General features: G+C 39.2%; 1 protein-coding gene across 7 annotated transcripts in view; it reads right to left on the bottom strand.

Annotated features, from left to right (window-relative positions):
• Positions 1–248: 248 nt before the first annotated feature.
• The window catches only part of KIF5C (kinesin family member 5C), a 121433-nt gene continuing 94959 nt past the window's right edge, over positions 249–26722 (bottom strand). For 5 of the 7 annotated variants that reach the window (XM_045032317.1, XM_045032322.1, XM_045032320.1 and 2 more), the window contains 10 exons: positions 24743–24860; positions 23386–23462; positions 21839–21948; positions 20717–20818; positions 19128–19188; positions 15089–15160; positions 14153–14257; positions 12138–12354; positions 10713–10833; positions 249–874 (listed from right to left, as the gene is read on the bottom strand). In XM_045032317.1, the coding sequence (XP_044888252.1) occupies positions 10724–10833; positions 12138–12354; positions 14153–14257; positions 15089–15160; positions 19128–19188; positions 20717–20818; positions 21839–21948; positions 23386–23462; positions 24743–24860 (972 nt within the window). In that variant the 3' untranslated portion in view covers positions 249–874; positions 10713–10723. The remainder of the gene's footprint in view (positions 875–10712; positions 10834–12137; positions 12355–14152; positions 14258–15088; positions 15161–19127; positions 19189–20716; positions 20819–21838; positions 21949–23385; positions 23463–24742; positions 24861–26722) is intronic. The other 2 variants (XM_045032319.1, XM_045032318.1) reach the window with 2 other exon arrangements.

Here is a 26722-nt window from a genome sequence, read left to right as displayed (position 1 = left end):
CATATCAGGGCTTGCCAGAAACATGATGGGAGGGGGAAGCATCTCACTTTTTTTCCCAAACAAGATTTCTGCAGCATTTTGAAAACTTTCAGAATTTCATGATGAACAATGCTTATAAGCTCATGGCTAGCTATCAAATTCAGGGAATACTCATCTCATCATAGGCAGAATTACAAGCAGATCAGAAGCTGAGATAGTTTGTGTGACCACTGAACTTCAAAATGTAATGCTATATTAACAGATTTCTCTCCATTCCATAGTTTGATCTTTAATAGGTATGATAGTAAAGAATATTTTTATACAGGTCCAAAGATTTTACCAGGATATTAAAAATGCTTCTTTGGGGAAATTTACTTCAGAAAATGTGTTTGAATTATTTTAATAATATAGCAGCACATTTTCATCCCCTAAAAATATAAAATAATATGTATATTATACAGTAAATCAGTCATGATAGAACACAATCAACTGCCTTTGATGGCACTTGGTTGATGAATGATTAACTATTTGATGCCAGAAGTCAGGATTTACTGATGCCACAGAGTACTTCAAACAGCATCAGTGTCAGCAGGGAAGCCCCAACTTAACCAGCGCCAAGGGGTAAAATGAAGTCAATGGAAGATATTTTGAATGGCAGACCTTCTATTGTTACTTAGATGGATATGTTACAGATATTGTATGTTTCCAAAGAACAGCTGAGCTGAACACACTTCTGTACACATGGAGATTCTATGAAGCTCAAATTATTTGAAAAGAGTGCACTGCAGATGGCAGTAGAAAGTACATGATGAACAGGACGCAGAGCAGGTTGAAGAAGAAAAAAAAATATCAGTGAATTAATGTCTGTCTTTCAACATGCTACGTGGAGCCTGACCTGTCAAAAGAGGAGAAGAGAGAAAAAAAAAAGTTAGTGAACATTTAGGTCAGCAAGGGAACATTTATTGGGCCCAATCCTGTACTCACATAAAGAACTTTAAGCACGGGAGTAGTCCAGATATCATAAATGGGATTACTCATCTGCTTAAAGTTAAACATGCATCTAAGCGTTTGCAGGATGGGGCCTTAGACAGTAAGCTATGAGGGAAGGGAATTTTTTCTTATCTATTTTTAAAGCCCCTAGTACAAAATTGGCACAATACATAAAGATATTAATAACCATGGTGAAAATCATTCTTCTCCATCTAAAATGTAATAGGGTGTCCTTATTTAAATATGTCCCATTGTACTATTTACAATCATAGAGTACTTAATTATTTTGTTCCTCCTTTCACCCTCAACCTTTTAATAGGGCTTTCCCTCTATTGCTAGGTATATGGATATAACAATAGAGATGTAAAATTTCAGAATCGGATATATTTAAAGGTGGGTTTAGGTAGCTAAATATCTTTACTATCAAGCCCATTTGTCTAAATATTATTTAGTAAGGAACATATCTGTATTTGAGTTTGTAACCACAGCAGGATGTGGATAAAGAAAAACAAACAAAATCACATCCAAAGGTTCAACATATGTCTTAACATAGAGATATTCATCTGCTTGTACAACCTACATCGTTCTTATCCACCACAAATAATGGAAACAAATAATTTTAGGAAACAAAGTTCAAGGTATATAAAACAGCCAAGTACAAGGGGAAGCTACTTAAAGTACATTAAAATAATTTCACAAACAGCAACTTGGAAGAATTGGCTTCCAAGAAAAATATTTGATTTTAAATCATGCCACAGGCTTCCCATTATATATAATTAATATATTTAATACTTTTCTGCATGCCTGGTTATAACAATAATTGGAAATTAGAAGACGATCAAAGTCTTGCTTATTCACTTTTTCTTGTAAGTTTGTTATAGTAAATTAAAAAAAAGAATAAATGCCGTTATTCAAAACACAATTAAAAAGTCAATGGTGCCAACATTTCTTTTTACTTGTGTTTTCAATACCAAAACACTGAATTCTGTTCTTTAAGTTTGCTTTGAAACAAATGCAGGGACAGTATGTCAGCTTCTCCTCACTCTCCTTGTAAATTCTTGCCAACTAACCAAAGCAGTTTTTAATATATACTTTTTATTGGTTGATTAAATAATGTTATAGCTTGCGTAAGGATGGGGAGGTGCTGGGAACATACCAGAGATTTCAGGATTAGGAAAAGGCACAGATATACATGACTGGCCTATGTTTATACAGTATTTCATTTATACAGATCCCAACACATATTGCTTTAATAAATGTCAGTAGACCACATAGTGGCATTACTTCTATTGTAAAAGTATTTCCATTTGAATTTCCCCACCTCTTACTAAATAAGGTGTCATGCAAATTTCAGCAAATATCAAATAAGAGTGGGAGGAGCAGGGAACAAGTCTCCTTGAAGACTGAAACATGAAGACATTCATACATCATCAAGGAAGAACTGAATACATTTGTTAGCTTCCTACCTATCATTGGCTAGTCTGTTTGGTATTTCCACACAGATAATGGGCTCCAAACACACCAGCTTGCTTATTTGTATATCATTATCTGGATAATGATTTCCAGGTTGCAGGTCAGCATTTCAGAGTAGTGTTGCTGGAGTGCTGGTAGCAAACGAAGTCTTGGGGAATGCTTTTGTGTTCATTAAGCTTCTCTCTAACAAAGGTGGTTTGTGAGAAAGAGAGAGCTGTGAAAGGCTTTGGCTTTCCACACTTGACCCTCCAAGGCTCAGATCCTCAGCTGCACCAGAGCTCTGCTCAGTGTCACTTTTCTGCTCCCCTGATTCCTGGGACTGTGGAGGCAGGTCCAGCCCCAGCTATAATGGGAACAGAATCAGGAATGCTTTAAACTATGCCTGGATGTCACAGCCCCCCAAAAGCCACTGAGCAGCCATGAATGGCCATAGCACCACACTGCTGTGGGCATGCCCCCAGAACAAGAACTGCTGCATTTTTTTTCTCTTCTTCAGCACCCAGCTCAAAGTCAACAATGTGAATTACCACAGTCACTCTTCAAGGATCAGTCAGGCCCTGACTTTGTGTTTTATTTATTCACTTTTTTAAAAAAGCTGCTATTAATACAAGTATCGGGGGGTAGCCATGTTAGTCTGTATCCACAAAAAAAACGAGGAGTCCGGTGGCACCTCAAGGACTAACAGATTTATTTGGGCATAAGCTTTCGTGGGTAAAAAACCTCACTTGCATCTGAAGAAGTGAGGTTTTTTACCCATGAAAACTTATGCCCAAATAAATCTGTTAGTCTTTAAGTTGCCACCGGAATCCCTGTTGTTTTTCTTAATACAAATTATTTTTATAACTTAAAAAAAATACATGAACACAACTCATTTAGGTTTGAGCATTCCCTGCAGTGTTTGCAACCTAGACATTTGTATGACAGCATGAAAAGCAGAAAGTGAAAACTGACTACTCTGTTTGCAACGTCCAAACCAAGCAAAATTCAACAACCTCCTTCTCACTCCCTGCATCATCCCTTCTCCTCTTCACCAGATGAATGGTGAAAAATAAATGAGCCATTTGAAATTTGCAGTTTAAAAAGTTTAAGTTGCATTTAGTAACACAAAAGTTGACTTTTCTTTTAAATTTAGTTTTTAACTTGGCCATGTATCTTTACATTCCCTGGCTGAGCATCACAGAAACTAAAATGCTCAACCAAATTCTGGTATTTGGGTGTGATTTGCAGTTAGTCAGGAGGAGACTGTGTGTGCGCATGAGGGGGAAGAGATTTTTAGAAATAAAACGAAAATCTTCCACCACACAAAAGTCAAAATTTGTAAATTCAAAACATTTCTTTGAAATTCAAAAAATTTTGAACAGCTTTAGTTTATCTACTCTGTGTTTGTAATGATAAGAATTGGTTCAGAACTGGCTAATTGTGGAACCAAAGTAGAAATTTACAGTTCCTTGATGTTCTGTCTCAATTAGACACTGGCACCAGAGTAACTACATTGATGTACTTACATCTGGGCCAGCTTCTAATGCAGACACAGTGCACTTATGTGAAGTGAAGATGACACTGGTAAGAGTTATCTAGTAAATTAATGGAGTAGCCACACCAGCAAAAAAACGCACTTTATATCAGTGCAGCACATCTACATTTAAGGTTTGCACATTTTGCAAATTTCTCTAATGTGGACAGGGCCTAACACTTCTGACATGATGCTTATGAAACACTTGACAATGGTTAAGCAGCTGATCTGCTATGACTGCTACTTATGCCAATTATTTCCCTGTTCCTTTTTTCTCCTCATTCCCCATCTCTTTCCTCCACCTGCTGTCTTGTCATATGCTAAGTTCCTTGAGCTAGAGACATCTTTTTACTAGATGTGTACAGCTCCTAGCACAATGGGACCATGATGGGGCAATCAAAGTCTTGATTGAGTGACTTGGTTTCTTTGTCCAGATCTAGCTTTTTATATGTACAACTGCTTATCCAATTCTGTGCACCACTGGAGCTAGTAGAAATGGCAAAAATAGCACTGACTTACTGACAAACGCTTAATCATGTTGTGATTAATAAGTTAACATCAATGACCAGACCAACAGTAATAAATGACTTATCTCGTGTGAAATGATCAATGGGCTATTAAGGTAACTTCCCTCATCATGTCATAAAATTTCCATTCTGGAGATAGGGTAGGCTACGCCACTTGACAATAAACAGTTCATGTAGGAATCACATTCCTGTTTCATTGCTGTTAAAAGATTATAAAGGAAGTTCAGCAGGGCACAATTTTATTTCAGGAGTTCTAAAACAATTCAAATGATGGGGTGCAATGGTGATGATTTATCAGCTATGCTGTGAAAATAATCTGTGTGAGTATCTGTGCAAGACATTCCATTTTAATAATATACTGAGAGTTATGCAGTGGCTTTCATCCAAAGATCTCAAAGCATTTGGACTACTGTATCTAGCCAGGAATCACTTGCTCAGCCTGGTTACAGAGTACTGGCCTTTAGCTGCAGGGCCAATGTAATCTCAGAGAGTAAACAAGTCAGTAAATTGACCAAGGAATATTAATGGACTGGAGAATGAAGTTGCCCTCCTAGATTTTGGCAACATAATTGAGTTAAAAGAAAAAAATTTAAAGCATATAGTTATATTCTGAAGTAGCAACTCTAAAAATAGTAACATGAAGTTCCATATTTATTGTATCAGTGACTTTCAGATCAAAGTTACTCAGTTGACCAATTGTTAACCACCATATTCTAGGATCTGAAATTCAAGTAATGTCTTTTATGGCCCAGCATAGTGATCAGTAAGAAATATTCCCCATATCAAAAACTACCTTATATTACACACATACCATTTTTAATAGGGTTGCATAGATGTAACAGAGTGAATTTGGTCCTGCAACTGGAAATTGAATAAAAATTCTATGGATGATGCAAGTACCAAAACAGAATCCAGTTTATAGCTGTGTTGGTTTTCTGTTCTAGTGGGATTAAAAACTTGAAAAAAAAAATTAATATAAAGTATATATGACAGTTTTGTCAAAAATGCTGATTTGATGAACCCAAAATGTTTTGTGAAGACATCTCAGGTTAGACAAACTTTCAAGAATTACCTCAATTTCATGCACAGCTGCTGATCAAGGGGACATGTTTCGTTTCAGAAACATCATGTGTCAGTGTGTCGGAAATTAAAAAAATTCGGAATCAATTTGGTTTGCAGGAAATTTCCAGTTTTAGCCAGATTTAGTTCCAAGGTCTGTTGATACAGGGTGTTCAGCAACAGTCTGCTTCTAGAACATGGAAGCAGTGAACAGGGCGTCTCTGAGAAGATGACCACTTCTGCAGTTCTGTTTGAGGGTTTCCTGCACCTGCTTTGTAGCAAATTTGATGTTGCCATTTATTATTGTACTTTTGTGCAGATGATTTCCTAAAAGCACACTCGGTATATACGGATACAGTTTATTTTTCCCACTATAGTTCTTGTTGTAAAACTTCTTATAGGCCTCTTACTGTACACTTTTCCTTTGTAATTATGTGTAGATGACAATACAATGAAGTTCTTAGGTTATGTTGCTGGCAAGACCAAAAAGCAAACTTCAATTAAGTATGAGCTAATACATGAAAAACCCCAGCAAAGGCTTGCCCAATTCATCTATAGCAAAAATATGCTGCCTGTAGCAACAGGGCTCAAGGCAAACACAAGCAGCAAAAACAACCCACACAGGATATTAAATAGCGTGAATGTGATTAGACGGATGGTTTGCATGCATGTATGACAAGAGACATTCTCAGCAAAAAACACACAGAGTATCTAAGAACGCTTAGTGCCTAAAGCAAACAGCAAACTTTCAAAAAAGAAACCAGGGAAGAGTCACAAAATAGCAGAATAAGAGCCATCCTTAAGGGAGGGGGGAAAAGTGAAAATCACTGGAAAGAACGTAACCATCCCTCAGTCTCTTTCAACAATTGACAGGCACCTGGCTAGAGTCCAAGTCATTTTAGTCAGTGCGATGGAACTGTACAGCTAAGTAAAGCTACTAACTGCCTAAAATAATAATTAGAATTTTAAAATATTGAAGAAATAAAGCACTTTTAGGAGACAAAGAGTTACAAAGTAAATAATGCTCGAGAGAGGATACCGTACATTCCTGGTCCTCCCAGTAGAAGCCGCTTTGCTCATTTGAAATCCTCGTGACTAATTTAAACTGTTAACTAATAGTTTTTCAATTGAAATCTGCCAGGAAAATGTAGAAAATATAAAAAAGCCAACAATATGTTTACAAAAAACTTAGGTATTAACATGAACATCAGCATGGAGTTAACCATGTGACGTCAGCACACTGTTCCAGTGGTAATCCTGGCCACATTTACTAGAGATGATGAATCTGCTGAGAAAGCAGGATAATCAGATGGCTAGGAATTTCCAGCCTTTATAGGAAACAAATTTGTGAAGCAGCCATGCACACAAAAAGGGAGTGTGGGGGGGCTCCAACCAACCACATTTCCTTCCTTCATGAGCAATTCCTTTAAAAAAAAACATTGTCAGGAGTGTCAAACTGGCTCCACCTGGTGAACAAATACTGAAGAACATTCAGGGTTCTCACTGCTTGGCAAATATTTTTAACTAGCTTCACATTCAAGGAGCTAATGTAAATCAATAAAGAATGTATGAACAAACTATAAACTATATCAGAGTTGGGATATTTAGCCACAATCTAAATATACAGAGAAAAATTCCTAAATGAGGAAAAAGCCACAGGAACATATCAAAGCTGTACATGGAGGCGATGCTTAGGCAAAGCTGAGAAAACAGAGACGAGAGGAAACATTTAAATCCAGCAAACTGATTAAAGGATTAGGCTTCACAGATGCATCCATTTTATGGTCAGAAGGGGACCACTGTGATCACCTACTCTGATCTCCTGCATAACACAAGCCATAGGACTTCCCTGAATTAATACCTGCTTCACATCCAATAGCTAAAGTCAAACTAGAGCAGATCTTTTAGAAATACATCCAGTCTTGATTTAAATATTTCCAGTGATGGAGAATCCACCACGGCCCTTAATTAGTTGTTCCAATAGTTAATTATCCTCACTGATAAAAATCTGTGCCACATTTCCAGTCTGAATTTATCCAGCTTCAACTTCCAGCCATGGAATCGTGGTATATTTTTGTCCGCTAGAAGGAAAAGGCCACTATTACCAAATTTCTGTTCCCCATACAGGGATTCGTAAGACACTGATCAAGTCACGCCTTAATCTATTTAGCCTATCCTAGAAAAGGTTAAGCTAAACAGATTGAGTCTTTTGAATCTACTATAAAGGCAGGTTTTCCAAGCCTTTAATAATTCTTATGGCTCTTCTCTGAGCCCTCTCCAATTTTTCAACATCTTTCTTGAATTGTGGACACTAGAAATGGGCACTGTGATCCAATAGCCATCACCAATAATGACAAATGCAGAGGTAACATAACCTTCCAGTGCCTGCTCAGTATTTCCCTCTTTGTACACCCAAGGATTGCACTGGGGAGCAGACAGTGTCTCTCAGTGGATAGAGCACTGGACCAGGACTTGGGTTCTGTTCCTGGCTCTGCCTCTGGCTGCTGACACACCTTGGGCAAGTTACTTCACCTCCTTGTGTCAGTTTCTCCTTCTGTAAACTGGGGATAATGAAACTGACCTCCTTTTGTGAAGCACTTTGAGATCTACTAATGAAAAATGCTATACAAGAGCTGGATATCATTAATATAATTATTAGCAGCCCTTTTGGCCATAGCATCACTTTGTGAGCTCATGTTAGCCGATTATCCACCATGACCCCAAACTCTTTTTCAGTCAGTGCTATAACATGAGAGAGTCCCCCATTCTGTAAGTACAGCCTATACACTTTGTTCTTAGATGCATGATTTTACATTTGACCTTACTGAAACACAAAACGTTTGCTTGCACCCAATTTCCCAAGCACTTCAGATTGCTCTGTATCAGTGACCTGTCCTCTTCATTATTCACCACTTCCCCAATATTTGGGTCATCTGCAAACTTCATCAGCAATGATTTTATGTTAGGTAGCATAAGGACAACCAATCTCTGAGGTTGGACACTGCATCTAGAAACACTCAATGATAATTTCTCATTTACTATAACATGGAGACCTATCAGTTAGCCAGATTTTAATCCACTGGACATGTGTCATGTTGATTTTGTATTGTTCTAGTTTCTTAATCAAAATGTGCATGTTCTATAAAAAAATCTGTGCAGATAAACAGTGATGCCTTCAAAACACACACACAAATCACAATGAAAGAGAAGGAGGGAACAACACGTGAAAGATGTTCTGATTTTGCAGATAGTGTATTAAAACTGTAGTGATGCTTGCTGTAGTGTAATTGCCTCTATTGTATATCCTGAATGTTGCTTGTATTGTATGATCCTAGGGGGAAAAAAAGCTTTCCCCAAAGCCAGCTTTGCCATTCATGCCTTTGTTTACAATGCAGTAAGATCTTCACCACCATCAAATATCAATGAAAATCACAATACGTGAACTAGAGGTGGGCAGAATTTTTTTTCTAAACAACATTTTTTCCATCAGAAAATGCCAATTCATCAAAACAACTTTTTTCACAGGAAAGGGTAGGTTTTGATGAAAAATTTTCAACTTAAAGATTCTGAAGTTATCAAAATGTTTCAATTTGACATTTTCAAAACAAAAATTCTGGTTTCCTGGTTCAAAACATCTGTTAATTACAGTAAAAAAATGGTCAAAATAAATATAAAACATTTAAAAATTATCAAAACAAAATGTTTTGATTGACCCAAACCTATTATTTTTTGGATTTTTGGTTTGTGAAAATTTGCAATTTTGACTTTGCATCCCAATTTGACATGGGAACATTTTTTTAAATCTCCAACATTTTTGCAGGACTAGAAAATTGTTTCCCACCCAGTTCTAATATAAACAACCCAACTCCCCTTTAACTTTCCTATTAAAAACACAGAGCTAATTTCAACATGTTGGCCAACCCCGTCCCTTTCTCCGGCTAAATGGCAGTGTGGCTGAGGCATCAGCCCACTGACATATTGTTCTCCCTTCTGATTACTACAACTACCAGTGCTCTAGCTGTTCACGTTATTGAGTTTGGTAGAATGTAGTGCAAGAAATTGAACATTGCTGTGTAACAGCTGCAGAGGATTAAAACAAAGGATGGTTCTCTCTGAAACTTGCCCTGCTTGCCTGCTGTCTGGAATTACAGTCACCTTAATTCAGTACAGGATAAAGCCAAAACTAATTAAAGAACAATTGCCTAATTTCACCTTCCTCCATTTTGCATCAGGAACAGAACACTTTTCATCAGCATTTTTTACAACACCAGTTTTTGTAAATCCTACAAAGTTTCCAAATTGCTGCTTTTTGTTCCCCTTTGGCATGCCACTTTCCATAAGCAGCATTCACTGTACATGTTTTAAGCTAGGCCTCTATTGCTACAGGAATGACCTATCAGATGGCTCCATCTCTCAAGTGGTCTCTCACCTTTATGGCATGAGATTTGCTTCTGAAAGTTCACATTCTGAATGGGGTCCAATAGACATCTTCATCACCCAAGCATCCAGAATCACTGAACAGCCCATTTCTCCATGCGTTCACGCACACACAAAACAGTTGCTCTTAAACTTTTCAGCTACATAACATTACCCCTGGATACCCTGGGTATTCTCTACCCTAAATATAGGGAATACTGCAAACAATGAGGGCACATTATGTTATCCAAAGCAAAAAATGGAAAGTTTGCAAGGGCAGCCACTGTACATGGGGAATCTTCTCCATATAACATAGGTTTTACTTTTGTACATTCCATATTTCAGCCTATATTTGTAATAACAGTTCAGTTTACATAAAAAGCATCCACAATGAGAAGGATGCTTGCACAGTGTTGTAGCTGTGTTGTTCCAGAGAGACGAGGTGGGAGAGGTAATATATTTTATTGGACCAAATTCTCTTGGTGAGAGAGACAAGCTTTTGAGCTACACAGAGCTCTTCTTCAGGTCTGGATATAATGAAAAAGGACAGATAATCTAAACCAGCATCTTGCAAAGTGTTCTGACAGTGCATTCCTTCTCACTACAATGGTTATTATTGTTCTTCATAACTAAGCAACCAGAAAAATAGATTCCAGATAAGCCACCAGAAAAAAGCCTTCACGGGTTTTCTAAGAACAAGAATGGGATATAAAAAGAGTGAATGTTGAACAGCAACAGATTTAAAAGTCACTCACTCACTCACTGTTTATTTCATGTTCTGGTAGTAACTGGAGTTTGACATTCCTCCTCCTCCTCGGATAGCATGAACCGCTGTTGGAGAAGATGCTGGGTAATGGCCAGGACGGATAGGCTTGGCTGTAGCATGAAAATCAAAACAAAATTTAGCACTCATAGCAGCAATCACACCTCACTTTCTGCTCTAGCACATCACTCTACTGTTATAAAAGTAACTGTTCTAGGCATTTCCTGACATCTAGAATAGTTTGGGCCAAATTCTGGCTGTGGGGAAAGTGACAACTTCCCTCACCCTGCCCACAGACACATGCTGCAAAGGTGATCACTTGCACTTGCTTTCTGCCAGCGATCATCCCTCTATACAACCACCTCATACATTCTGCTTCTGGAAACAGGACTTCTCAGTGAAACTGAATGGGGAAGACTGTACATGGTGACCACTGCTTGGGTTGGCCAGCCAGGTACTTGCATATGCCCACTTTCCTCCCACTACTATGGAGGAGATGAGAAGGCATCTTTGGGGGACTTTCTGGAGGAAGCAGAATGAAAGCATTTAAGTATATGCGCTCCCTGCTGCCCCCCTCAGGTTTTCCAGTGTGCTTCACCACACGATTTGAACACAGTGAATTCCACAACGAATTCCACTTCAAACACTACATGGCTGTGTGTGCAGTCTGTCCAGTGCCCTGGTAGCACCAGACATCCCTAAGCTGCACAGCAATTGCTTCTTAAAATAAAGTGTGCACAGAAGTGAGAGGATGAGAAAGGGGACAGAAGAGGGAGGAAGAGCAACAAGGGGAATGGAAGAGACAGACCAACTTAAGAAAGGTCATTAGAAGTACACAAGACACATTAAGCTATCTAAATCAGTAAACAAATATCTGAGGATCTTTATCCTTCAGGTGGGTTATGTTCTATAAAAGTGAGGTCCCTGAAGTGGCCATGGGTGTGGCGTGCACACCCTGTTCGGGGAGGCTATCCCCTTGCCTCAGCCCTTCGGACTGAGGCCTCGCCCTACTCTGCCAGAAGCTCCACTCCCACTCCACCCATCCCCAAACCTCCCAGCTGGTGCCCAGAGCAACCCGAGCCCCCTGGCCACCCAGAGCCCAGAGCAGTCCAGAGGAGCCCCGAGTCCTGGCCACCCAGAGCAGTCTGAAGGAGTCCCTAGCCTGGGCCACTTGGAGGAACTCTGAGCCCCGCCATGCCCTGGCCCCAGCATTAGCGGAGGTTTGGAGAGGTTTAGCCTTCCCCAGCCTTCATTACCTGCCGCCCATGGAAGTGTCCTTCCTGTAAGGAAGGGTGCACTGGCAAAACATAGCTGGGAATCAATAGTTTGCCCTGGATGCCTTCTACTATCACAGCACTTTTAAAATGTACACAAAGTTTGTGAACAACCCAATACCTTGTTTGCTTTATGTCCTTACCAATCTGAGCAGAGTGTGCTCTCCTTGCCATGTTCTTGGCTCTTACAGCCTCTTTAATGCGATCTACCTCCTGCTGGTAGCGTTTGCGGTCCCGCATGGCATTCTCCTTGGCTTCCTTCAGTGCACTCTCCAGAGTCTTAACTCTCTCTGCAGTAGCTCGAAGTCGTTTTTCCAGCTTAGGAAGCTCACAACGAAGATCTGCATTATCACGTACCAACTGTAGTAGGAAGAAGAAGAAATGGTATTACTCCTTTTGCAAAGCCATGTGGTCTAGTGGATAAGCCATCATGTCCTGCGGGAATAGAAGATTTCACTGTCATCCTTACAGAAATGTACTGGGGCGAAACAAATAGGGTTCTGTAAAATTCATTGTAAAGTACACAGGAAAGAGGAGGTTTTTCAACTATAATGATTTAGGAGCTGGTATTCCCTTGTTCTTCCACTGAAAACCTGAAAGTTTTGTATGTTTTGTTTTAATAGATGTGTTGGTCCCAGGATATTAGCGAGAGAAGATGGTGAGGTAATATATTTTATTGGACCTACTTCTGTTGGTGGGTGAGAGAGACAGACAAGCTTTCGAGCTGCACAATGCTGTTCAAAGAGAAGTCCAGTAATGAAATTTTGGATATACAAGGAAAGCAAGAGTCAAACCTCTTTCAGTGACAGCTGTATTTAATTTGTAAACCTCAACACTCTCTTTAGGAAATAAATCTGCCTAAATTTAATTTCAAAGATAAATAAATCCATAGCTTGTTGTCCAGATTCATACAAGATCAAACTAGAGATGCTCTTTGTGTTCCATATGCTTAAACTTCATGCTACTAACAAGACTGCTTCATGTATTAGACTGCCTTCAGCATTCCCTTCTTGAACTGTACCATCATTAGTGGTTAAATGCATGTGAAACACAGCCTAGTCTACTTCAGTAAGGATTTACAGCTTGTTGAATCAATCAGTCTGCTGCTACTGAAACCTCACAAAGGGGAAAAAATGATCAAGCAATAATGAATTCATTAACCCTCAGAACACTGACTACCCACAGATATTTAACATATTGGGGGAACAGCTAGTTTTCTACGGTTTCAGATGAACTACTGGAAGTGAGTGGGCATTCCCCATCACAGAGGGAGAATGGGTTTCTGGCTGCCAGGAGCTGGGCCAGCATCAGGACGCTTGGGAGGAACCAGTCCTTAACCTGAACAGAGAACCCTACCTCTTCTCTTCCATGCTACACTCCACTTCACCCTGCTGTCAGTTTCCAATTTCTCCCTCACGCCATGAGCCACTGTTGGCAAGATAGGTCATACCCGCAAACCCGTTTAGAGACGGGAAAGAAGAGTCACAGAGCCAGCAACAGAGGAGAGCAGGGGGAAACAAAGGGACAGGCTCAATGAGGGATGTGTGTGTTTGTGTGTGCACACAAACGGGGAGCTTTATTCATCTCTAGTCCCTACATAAAAGGGCACTGAAGTCAACTATCAGTTTTGGTTTTTTTAAATGTTGTACAGACACATTGACAAAGTCTTGCCCAAACAATTACCAAAGCACATTAGACTGGCATAAATGTATACAAATGTATATTTATGCCAAGCATCACATGTTCATGACACATGCATTCATTACACAAACATTGTGAGTGTAGGAGACCAACTCAGACTCCGATTTACTCCTGATGCAATTAATTTTAACTGAATATCATGGGTATTTTGGCAATTTAAACATTATTTCAATCAATCTAACAATATCGGAGGCAAATTACCTTCAATAAACTATCCTGGGAATAATTATATAGATAATTAGTCTCAATTAATTACAAAATCATCTATCAAAAAGGTCAATTAAAAATGTGATTTGGAATAATATAAAATAGTAACACGTTAACAGGATTCTCCTATGGCTAGAATTTCAGGGAAGACCATGGTTAAAAATTAACTGAAGAAAACAAACTACTAGACTAGCCCACTTTCTATTTAAAGATTGACTGCTAAAATCGAAGCCAGGGGTATTAGTCCCACCTGTTTGTGAACCTTTGTAAGCTGCTCCAGGTTGTTCTCAAGAAAGGAAATTTTCTGCTTCTGAGCAGCACTTCCTCCTGCATCATCGCTGTCCAGTTCAACACTCTGCACAGAGAGCAAATGATAGAATTAGAGCGAAGACTCTGAACCCAGGGAGAGGGAAAAGCTAGGGTTTTTGGGGGTCTTGTAAGCTCCCCAAAGGGAGACCACTTCTCAACAAAAAGGTCAAAAAAGACATTGCTTTTTCTGTTCATGTTGTGTTCTCAACAGCTACATTCCCTCAATATGGAAATTAAACAAATAAAAACCTTCACAAAAACACCTTAAGGATCTGGAAAGGGGAGTGGCGTGCAACCTTTTGACTAGCTTTCATGTTGACAAAAAATTCAGTTTCTCCGTGATAAAAAAAAATACCTTAAATTCTGCTAAAAATCATATGTCAGAGGTGCACAATGAATTTCTCAAATTTATTTTGCCTGGGGAAAGGATGAGGAGTTTTGAACCATAAAAAAGAACCACAGCCCACAATTACAGCTCAGGTCAGCACAAGTTTTAGGTATGGGTTTGGGTAAGTTCTGGTTCACTAACTCTGAGTCAGTAACTGAACTGATAAGTGAGATCAGCCCATTGCACTGAATAACTAGTTAGAGGGAAAAGCCTCAAAAACAGGAGCTGAAGCAGAATTCAACTTTCCTAGACAGAGCTGAAAGCACTCCAAATCTCACTCCCCCAGAGTACAACCAGCAGGGGAACAGCAAGCTCTCAGAAACCAAGATAATTGGGCATGGTATAAGAACATTGATAAATAAATTACAAGTCTGCTGGATTTACATCAGGAATTATATACACTACGCAATATAATAGCCTGGCAAGATTTTTACTGGGGGAAGGAGGTAGATTGTGTTAAAATAAAATCCAAGTAAGATTTGAACTTACTTTTTTGACTCGAGTGGTGAGGTCTTGAACAAAGAGTTTTCGTAGGTTGTGGAGGGTCTGAAGTTCTCTTGCCTGGAAATAGAATTTAAAAAAAAAAGTCAGTAAAATTTTGCAGATACTGTTGTAAAATTTCTCCTCACATAAGAACATGTAGGGTACATTATACTATAAGTATATATGCAGGTATGCCTGAAAATATACATATATCATTACTGTTTAAGTAACTTTAAATTAATGAATTGCATTAGTTGACAAAAGGGCATGAATTTGGGATGTAATCGGTGTGTGGGGAATCTGATGGTTTCACAGTATCTCTATCACAGCTCACTTTACTGTCCATAATCATTTCACATCAGCCAAAATTGAACTGATTGTAAAAGGGGGGAGGGGAAAACCATCACAATGAGTTAAGGCTTAGTTCATATGACTAAAAGCAAGCAATTGTAATTAGCAAAAAACCCAAATCCTTGTTTGTACATCTTCTGTCTCGCTCAGTCACATCCCCATAGTTCACTGTTTTTGGCTACATGTCTGCAGTAAAGTTCTCGCTGAACACATCTAACACACTGAAGAAAAAAATAAACCAACCAGAAAGACAGTCTCAAAAGCTGGCTGTGGTAACATGTCCCCAGCTATTAAATGACACTTAAATCATTGAGCCTTGAATTCATGCTATGACAATTTTGCTGACCAAACCTATGCACTGAAAGATGGTGACATTATACAGGCACTTAGATACCAAGGTGATAGGTGCCTTATAAATACCACAGGTTCATTCCTAATCTTTCAACACTACTTAATTTTGCTAAACTTCAGCATAAGAGCCACTTTATTCAAAGAGAAATGCGAGAGGCATGGCACAAAAAGTCTTAATCCTTTGCCCATTCTGTGAAGGGCAGAGAAACCGGTTACAGGAAGGAAATGTGCAAAACCATTTGGAAAAACAGTGAATTCCAACCCATTCTCTACTTTTTATATGTTGCACTGGTATGAAGGATATGCCCCAAGTTGATAATTATATATGGAGATATGCCTATCTCATAGAGCTGGAAGGGACCTTGAAAGGTCATTGAGTCCAGCCCCCTGCCTTCACTAGCAGGACCAAGTACTGATTTTTTCCCCAGATCCCTAAATGGCCCCCTCAAGGATTGAACTCACAACCCTGGGTTTAGCAGGCCAATGCTCAAATCACTGAGCTATCCCACCCCGTTAGGAGTTGCCTTAAAGCACAACCTTGGCTTTTCTATCTTATTTTCATCTTCTCACATAGAAATTTGAACTGGCCACTCAATAAATCAGGAGCGATAAGACTATAAGCTTTTGGACTGCCACGTCTTATCTTTATCACTTACTGGGAAAAACTAGAAAGTGATTCTGAACCCAAAAAAGGAGATGCTACTGCAAAAGGACGGATAGAAGTGCTTACTTCCACTTATCCACAGACACAAAATCAGTAGAAAAATGTGATGTAGAATTATCCACATAAACTGTTGTATTCATAACACATACCTTACACTGTTCTAATACAAACATACAGATGCACATTACTACTCTCAGAAGGGGAAATGTAATTTAGAGCTAGACAGAGTTTATTCTTATCCCACAGCTCTTATCCAAAGCAAGGGGCAGCATGAGTCCCAATTCCTTCCCCAGTTCCATCCTGAAACTAAGCCATCCGCTACTGATTACTTCCCTCACCACACTGGCTCAACTGTGCTGGTGGTCGGTGGAGGGGCCAAGTCAAGGCTATGCCCATTCTCAAGCCCTGCTGGGGACAGGAGACAGGTCTCCTGCTGAAGACCTACCTGCACAGGACAGGGAAATAGCAACCCCAGGGAGACAGCTCTCTCCACCACACAGTGACCTAGGACGCACACCATGCTTGCCGGGGTTTACACTCCCTTACTTCTTTGTGCACATGAGAAAGCCACAATCCTGGACTAAAATGGCACATGTTGCATGTAATTTGTTTTACTTGATTTTTCCTCCTGCTGCAGTAATTAACGACTGAAATTTTGATCATTGCTAATATTTTAATATAGCTGCAGCAACACCCTCTGAGATGCCATGGGAATGGACAAAAAAGAGTGCATGAGTGCACAACAGTTTAAGAAGTTCCTTGATTTTAACCAAAAACACCATCTGATATAATCGGTGCAAAATATCCATGTCCTATTGCTTAAAACTGAGCTCCAATTATATCACTTACTCACTGAATAGGCCAATATCGTCACAGGTTATTCTTACAATTCGTGAGCAGAATGAGCTGCAAGAGAACTCATCTGAAATCAGGAGGGTAGTTAAAGACTTTTTCTAAAATCAGGAAATGTTTATATCAAATATATATATTTGATATATGAAATCTGGGTGCCTAAAGTTCAGTTCCAAAATAAAAATAACCTGATTTTAAAATTATGCTCAATAGGAAAAAAAAATTAACAAAATATGTAAGCAATTATGCTTCTTCAATGCAAAATATAATATTTTGCATAGAGTTAATCAACAACTTATACAGTAACTGGAAGAATTACTAAAAAACGAAGTTATGTAAAAACTTTAAAAGATAACGTTTGAATGTTTTGCTCAAGAAGGTAAGGGAAAAATAAAACTGGCTAGAGCCAAATTGTTGGCAAGGGCTGAACAAGTTTCACCACACAGCTCTGAATACACACATCTTTCCTGAACTACCTCTGATATTCCAAAATTGAGTGGAAAAAAATGCCTATTGTGTGATAGTTTTGGGGCACACACCAATGTCCACCTGGGATTATGAGAAACACCACCAGATTTATTTTCCCTTCAGAGTCAGTTTTCAGAAGGAAAAAGCTAGCATGTTAACCTACCATACAATCTACTCCTCCTTCATAGGCTGATACAAATGTAGGGCAGGAAGGGACCTCAGGAGCCCCATGTTCTGAGGCAGGGCCAAATATACCTAGACCATCCCTGACAGGTGTTTGTCCAACCTGTTCTTAAAACCCTCCAGTGATGGGGATTCCACAACCTCCCTTGGAAGCCTATTCCAGAGCTTAACTATCCTTATAGTTAAAAAGTTTTTCCTAATACAACACCTACATTTTCCTTGTTGCAGATTAAGCACATTACTTCTTATCCTATTTTGAGAGGACATGGAGCACAATTGATCATTTCCCCCTTTATAACAGTTCTTAACATATCTGAAGACTTATCAGATCACCATCAGTCTTCTGTTCTTAAGACTAAACATACCCAGATTTTTTTTAATGTTTCCACATACATCAGCTTTTCTAAATCCTTTTATTATTTTTGTAGCTCTCCTTGTGACTCTCTACAATTTGTCCATATCTTCTTAAAGTATGGCACCCAAAACTTACACAGTCTTCCACCTAACGCCTCACCAGTGCCAAGTAGCGTGGGACAATTAATCCACTCGTATTGTAATCAAGAAGAAAACCACTGTTGTTTCATCCAGCCTTTTTACCTCTTCCAAAAATCTTGTATATTGCACAAAGTCAAAGTTTTTCACAAGAAGATTTCATAGCATTGATCTGAAGACAGAACTAGTTCTTCAAAAGAAGTGTCCTTTCAGTACTGATTGCAGAGCATAATGTATTTTATACAGGATTATACTGATTGCACAGTGATAAAGTACTAACATCTCTGAGAAACACAATTTAAATGTATTAATTGAATACATTGGTTATGACATTAAATCATAAATATCAAATATTGAAAAACTTGTAGAATGAGCCATTGAGATGACTATATGTAGGATGATAAGTAAACCGATCAGTAAAATAGCTTTAGGAAATTTAGAAATAAGGTGTAACCTAGATATGGGCAAAAGTGGGTTGGGTCAGATCCTAAAAGTATTCAAACAAGTTCAAGACAGAAGGACAGTTTGGAAATATACTACTTTTTTAAACTTATTTCTCACCTAAGCTGGTCATTTTCTTGCAAAAACATTGTAGGCAACAAGCACACACAAAAAGGCTGGCAACAAATCACTTGCAAAACCCTAAACCCTTGCAAAAAAGCTGATGTTTTAGTTATAACATACCACAGTTTCCTCCAGCCCTTTAAGATCTTCTCTTGCTTGTTCCCTTTTATCATTAAGCAGTCTAAAAAGAGAGACCATTATGTAAGCCAAACAACATACTGAAATCATGAAAATAAAAGAACATGAAACAGAATAGCATCAGTCAAAGTTTTCAGATTTGGATGGAACAGGTGTGCACACACTCGCACATCTGAGTAAATTGCACGTGCAATTACCCAACTGCACACACATGTGGAGGCTTTTCAGCAGTAATGACTGGGCCACCATCTCCATTTTGACATGCATCTCTTGTAACTGTATTTGAAAATTTAATCTTCTATATTTTCAGAAAAGTCTGAGAAAAAGCCCAAATAAGCAACTAGGCGGTTTTGTTAGTAGTGGATTGTTTGTTTTTACAGTACAATAAGCTAATCTGCAGTCTTGCAACAAGCAAGACATTTTCAGTTTATTTCCTTGCACACGGTAACAAAACTAGAGCTCTGAAAAGCTTATTTTGGCACATACTAAAACAACAAAAAAGCAAGACATAACCAATGTGGTGTGCCCTGTAATTTGTGGGTTAGCCTGGTTATTGGGATGGTGTCTTCTGTATGAGTATTTTGGTGTAAATGCTTCTCACTAGGAGACAATCTGGGATGAGTCAGGCAGGCAGGAAGACATTGGTCAAGATGATCAGCTTCCACTTAAGAGTTGTCAAGAGACAACACCATAAATATTATCTCTGGTGACTCTGGCATAGTCCTGGACAACCTACAGAACTAATCTGACCAGGACGGTTCAAAGCTGGCCAAGACTTGAAGTAGCCTCCTGGAAAACAAAGAATCCTTGTAGGGTTAAAAAGGACTCTCTTGAGGATATAAAGGGGGAACCAGACAGACACACACAGACTGTGCCAGTGTCTGAAGAAGCTAGGCCTGCCTCAGTTGCCATTATGGAATGGTAATACTTTAGGTAAGATAGACATGTTTACACGCTGTTTATTTAACATCCACTTTTCTCTAATGCTTTGATCCAGTTGTTAAATAAAAATGCTTTGTTTTAAGAAGGTTGTTGGTCACTATGTCACTTGTCCCTGTAAGAAGGAAACAGGTGCCTGAAACCCAACTGGATCTGCTGAGTAATATTCCATCTTCTGTGGTACCTATATGGCCTTCTCCATTCCCATAATATCCAAGCACTTCAATCTTTAGTGTATTTATCCTCACAACACCCCTGGCAAGTAGGCAAGTGCTATTATTCACATTTTACAGATGGACAAATGAGGCAACACAGGCAAAGTGACTTGTCCAAGGTCACACAAGAAGTCTGTTGGCAAAACAGGGACCTGAATTCATGCCCCCCCCCGCAAGTCCTAGGCCGGTGTCCTAACCACTATACCATCCTTCCCCTCTAAGTGGCTGGTATACAAAGGGTAACAATCTCAGAATGGAAGAATTGTGTGATTTCACCCCAAGACAGATAAGGCCTATCACCTGAGCAGGTGCACTTAAAGAGATCAGAAAGGGAACAGAGGTGCAGCTAGCTCGTAAGTATGACAATATACAAGAAACAAAGCTTAAAGAAATCAGAGAAGGAGACTGCAAACTTACATTAGCTTTTCCAGTTTCATTTCTCTTTCCTGATCCTCTATTTTCAATTTATCATAATCAGAGCTCAATTTCTCTTGTTCCAATTGCAGCTTCTGGTTCATACTGAAATGAGAAGGGGAGAAACCTATCCAGCTTGATACAGACCATTGTAGGTAAAACACTTCGAGAAACCTTCACATTCAGAACAGAGTTACCCACAGAGAATGAACCTGCAGTTCCACTGAGAGATTCTAGTATTTATACTAACCATGAAGGATCATTAACTGGAGCAATAGCCTTCATTAAAATATTTTTGGGAAACAAAACATACAAACATCTCTTGTCCCCTCCCCCCACATACCCTTTTTATACCTCAAGGGCACAACCTGTACTTCCAAAACTATTCTGTTTTCACATTTCTCATTTTTCAGTTATCATGCCTTATCCCTTTTATAAATGCGGTGGAAAATGAGCATTACATTGGGATGAGACAGATTTAATTAACTGTTTACAGAACCCAGGGTATAGCAGTAAGGAGCACAGTGCCCCATATTGTACTTTACATCATAATTCTATTGAGAAAGAATTCCAGTGCAGAATCATGCACTAGAAGTACAGACTTGGCTTCAGTATGTTTTCGGGGTACCTCATTAACTGATATATACTGAAACTGGTGATGCCAAGAAAAAACATCCATAGTGCTGGAACAGGAAGCAGCTGGAGTTTACTGGCTAGTAGTTGTTTGAAGAACCAGAATGGCTGTGGCAGGACCAGTCACCATGACAGGTGTTCAGAGTCTTTATTTTTCTAATTTGTTCTCATCTACTATTTCTATTATCTATAAGGCTTTAGGCATAACATTACTCTGTCTTTCTTCCTCCCCTCCACAATTCTTTTTATTGAAGTAGATACACAATAAGGAAAAGGACAGTTTAATCCATAATATTCTATACTTTTCTGTCCCTTTATCTTCAAATCAGTACAGAATAGTTATACAGAGTACCTGTACATGCTGGTTTCTAAGGCCAGCTAGGGCTAGTAGAACTCTGAGATACATAGGTATGGATGGAAGAACAATCGTACAATGTCATTAGAACAGTATAGAAAAGAGCTAAATGACAGGGAAACAATGAGCAAGCGTACTCTCTGATTTCATCAATGATTTTCTGCTTCTCCTCAATCTCATCTCGTAGCCTGGACAGCTGTTTCTGGTGGGCTTCCCTGTGACTCTCCATCTGCTGCTCCAGCGCTTTCTGTAGTTTGAAAAAACAGAAACGGTGTATTTCAATAGTTATCTGCTTTTGCTAATGCCTAATCCTTTCTTTTCTGCACATACGAGCTGAGTCAAACCTATAGTTTTAGATTTAAAAAGCAAATCACATCAGAACCTTACTCAATATACTGATTTATATAGACAGTGCGGTACCATCTATTGCACCAAGTGCTAGATTCATGACTGCGCATCTGTCTTATGTGGGGAAGCCCTGGTTTCTATTTCTGTGGCTTTGCAAGGAACATGTACAGGAAGATGGCAAGTGTGTGTTACTAAGCATCCCCCAAGAATTACAGCAGCTCCTGCCATCTACTGTACCATTGTACCCATCTGTTTACCAGGAAAAAAATTTTTTACTGCTTTAGTTGTGCAGATGAAGAACACCTAAAGGGGGATTTGGGGAGGGAAGCAGCTTACCCATGACACTACTGCCGAACTCCTAGAGCTAGAGATATTTCAAGTACTTGGGAAAGCTACATTTTTATTCTCTCTCTTTTTGACTTAATGTTACATAAGACATTTTTCCCTCACACTAGACATTGACTAATTCTGCATGGCTATTTAATCGTTAATTTAGGTTTTTGAATCTGAGGTCAAATTTTTGAAGTTCAGTTACTATCTTTGTGAAACACAGAATCCCCCCCACCCTCACCCTTCACACAAACTGTAATCCTCATTAAAAAAAACATAGCGGTTCTCTACATTATTGCTTAATATTTCCTCCTTGCATTCTACTTGCAAACAGGAAGGATAAATATCAGAAAATGTGTTTTTGCTTTATAATTCATTAGGTCATATTTAGGAGGAGGTTCTTTCCAGATGATTGGGCAATTGTTTAAATATGATCTGACCTTTCCTTATTAAATTCCAGTATAAAAATCACATTGATCCACAAGGCCTGATTCACCACTTAACTAATTTACTTCAATAGATTTCTACTGGTATAAAACTGAAGTAATGCAATGGTGAATCAGGCTCATTTTTGGTAAGGAAACCATTTCCAATTACGAGTGCTATATTAGACACTGAATTTCTCTCCTGGGTTCAAATGAAGAAGTGGATTTACTAAAATCTTTTTGATTAAATTTGTACAAATCTTTCAACTGAATCTTTTCACCTTTTGAAGTTAGCTCAACTTCCAAACCATGCAGCGCCAATATTTTGGCTACAATGTACCTTTTTCCCCCTGACAGCTTTACTTTATCAACATTATCAAGCTCTTCCTTTCAAATCGGGTAAGTCACTCCTACGTGGCATGTAGGTTTCCCAGTGGAAGTTTATGGCTCTGACAGATTATAAAAGTTTATTAAAAATTATTGGGCATCACATGTGCATTTGAAAGCAGAATTCAGACCTAATTGTCGGTTTGACAAGTGTTCTTGGTGAGAAAATCTATAATTGTGGCCTGCAATGCTACCTTCATTTCCTCTGCATCCTGAAGCAGGGTCAGATGCTCCTTCTCTTTATCCTGGAAGCTGACTTCATGCATTTTTTCTGTTAAGAGTTTAAAAAAAAAAAGTTAAGAATTAACCAAAGACTTACTCGACACACTGAATCTGAAACCATTAAAAAAAAATCACTACAACAGCTTTTTCTTTCCAGAAGCAGACAGAGAACTTCCACTCTCACTTCAAGAATATCGCATATTACCCATCTCCGATACATTTTTAATGGTAACAGAATAAATTGGCACACTAACAGTAATTTGTTGAAAAAGACTCACATATGGCTATGCAGGGCTCTATCTGAAGTGACATGTGGATAACCCATCCATCACCTTCTCCACTTATCACCAGGTCATACCCCCCATATACCTACAACTCCTCCCTATTCCCAGCATCCTCATGTCTACTTGTGACCCTTCCCACTGGCCTTAGGCCTTGGTGACTTCCATCCTTTTCTTCTATCTTTTCAGAGGATCCAAAGCATCTGATGCCACACCTACCCCTAGGAATAGATGGGGAAGCCTGAAGGTGGAGCCAAAACACGACTTGCCAGACCGTTAAATAATGAATTCTCTGACACAGCCTGCTGCTCCTGGAGTCTGAAGGGACCCCCAACAAGGAATATGGGGTGATGTTCTGGTTGGCAGGTGTATGGTGGAAATCAGGACCCACTGTGGCAGTGTGTGCTACAGAGGCTTAAGGACACTAGAGAGAATTGCTCTTTCAATAAATTTTTCATATGTTGTCACAAAAACCTAATTTGCAATCCATAAAATGAAGCCCATGTATTTTCAGGATGTAACGTAGCATCTAGGAAAGGAGCATTTCACCCAGGATCAAACAGGGAGCAGTCTCCCCAGTTGTAGAGCAGGCAACCCACAGGGCTTCTACGGGTCAGCAACTAGGGGAATTATTCCAGTTGGACTGGACTCGAAGAATATTACAATACCAGGAGGGCCTGATGCTGCTTCAACTGCATGAACTAGGCTGCTGTGGCTTAACTTTGAGTTTCATAACAAGCACAGTGTGTACTGCAAGTCACTGAACTGTTTGATACTGACTCAGTTGTACTGTTCTATGACTGAATATTAAGCATGCAGGACTATCCAATCTGGCTCAGCCATGTCATCGTTCTAGTAATGGGAGGAATGAATGACACGTGGGCAGGGGCAACCATTATTTGCAAGGAAAGGCACAACAAAATACAAGATCCTCAGAAGAGTTGTCAATGTGCCAGTTGGACAGAACTCAATTTTCTAGCCTGTAGAGGTAAAAAGTCTATGGACTAGAGGCCCCCCACAATTAATTACCCTGTTTTAAGTACAGTACCTTGAGCACGCAACTTGGCCAGCTCTTCATTAAGCGAGTCTTGTGACTCTTCTAGGTGCCTTCTCTTCTGTTCCATATTTTGCATGTAGTCTGTAAGGGATTTAATCTTTGCTTCATGCTTTAAAAAAAGTGAACAATAAGTAGATATAAATGGTAAAGCTTGTAATTTAGAAATTCAGGTACTCTCTTCCTATAAAGATCAGGGACGTGTGAAAGCTCTCTGCGTCCAGAGCTACCTTCTAGGAGGACGTGCTGTACAGGATCTACGATAGATGTAACACCAACACAGTCTTAACTCTTTGTGGCCTGTGGTTAACACTATGCAGCATGACAGGTATTTCCACAATGCCATATGGAATGCAGGACCAGCTTGTTATCAACCAGCAGCAATATTTTAAAGTCAAATTCACTTAACATTAGGATGGAATACATAACTGAGTAGCTTCCTGGGCATTTCGAGCTGTACTACTAGGAAGCCAGTTGTGCTGGTCAATAGCATCACTGATCATTTGCTCCTATTTTTTTTTAAACAAGAAAGGTCACTTTAATTAATAAAAATAGCAGCTGACACATTTCAAATGTAAAAAGAACAAAATATATTTTATTTTGAAACAAATTCTATTCCTAATTTCTGAGTTAAGAGGGGCCTGTGTGGGAGCTATTACAGTTCTACTGATGAGATCATTTCATTTTAAGAAGACCTGCCTCAGCATGGAGAAGAGGTCTAGATTTTTGAGTTCACATTATATTTCCGCATTTAGGGCAAAAGCCTCAAAGGTGCCAAGTAACTCCTAACCTTAATGGGAGTTGAAAGAGTTCAGTACCTCTCAGGACTGAGTTCTCAATTAAAAGTACATGTCAAATTCCACATCTATCATGGTGACAGTCGGCTAGATTTCTAAGTTTGATAAGAAGCATTTGGAATGCTCATTCCCCAAAGTGTGGAATTAGAGCAGCGCATGGCAGATACACTCAATTTTAAGGGCTCAATTAAACAATCCAAACCTCTATTAACTGTTGCTAAGTTTCCTTCTAGGCTTAAATACAGAGGGAGCCTCATCATGGTCTTATTCACAGGGTTCCCAGAATGACAAGGAAAAAAGTTCTCATGGTTGAAAAAATTAATGTGGTTGGTTTCCACACAGCACTAAAAGCACTCAAACACCAGAAGAGAGGTGTGGACCATCAATCTCAGCACAGTAGTGAGTTCCACTCCCAGTTCTGATCCTGCCTCATTCAATGGCCTCTGGCAAGTCACTTAACCTTTTTGCCTCAGATTCTCTATCTTTACAGGGGTGTGGAGGGGAATAATTAGGTAACATTTGTTAAGTGCTTTGAACATGTTGAACAAGTGCTATGTAACTGTTAGGTATTACCAGACTCCAGTATACAATTTTACTGATTAAAAAAAGCCCTGGGATAAGATCATTCCCATGCATGGTTCATTTCACATTTCTGACAAATGATCTATCCAGCCACAAATTGGTCTAGTGTTTTCCTGGAACATTTGGAAGCATGCTACAACTTCTGCCTTTCCATACCAAGATCTACAGCAAGTTCAATGGCTTGGAGAGCCACAGCAACTGCAAAACTGGGCCTGTCCCTACTTATATTTTAATGATAAACTACAGTTTTTTCACACTAAGTGCCAGCAAATTACATGTAGTGGACTCACAATCCCTCCCCACAATCAGGGAACATGGAGATGACCATGTGGAATCAATAAAACCCCATCATATTGGCAGTAGCACATTTCTTTTCCTTTTTCCCCTTTAGTATCACAAAAAGTCTGACCCAGAGGGGAATCCTCCAAGCTCTTTTTCTGGTCACACAACAGCCACCAGGAAACCCTGCTGCTCAGTATTATATGGTACCATTCTCCATAGTTTTAACAGTATCATTTCATATACTATACTGTATATCTGCTAATGCCTCTCCCAGCATATTTTACAAATGAACTGGATATTAATTTTGTTAATT

Source organism: Mauremys mutica, chromosome 10 (genome assembly GCF_020497125.1).
Source record: "Mauremys mutica isolate MM-2020 ecotype Southern chromosome 10, ASM2049712v1, whole genome shotgun sequence".
Taxonomy (NCBI): domain Eukaryota; kingdom Metazoa; phylum Chordata; order Testudines; family Geoemydidae; genus Mauremys; species Mauremys mutica.
The sequence above is the reverse complement of the archived record's forward strand: the minus strand, read 5'-3'. Positions and strand labels throughout refer to the sequence as shown.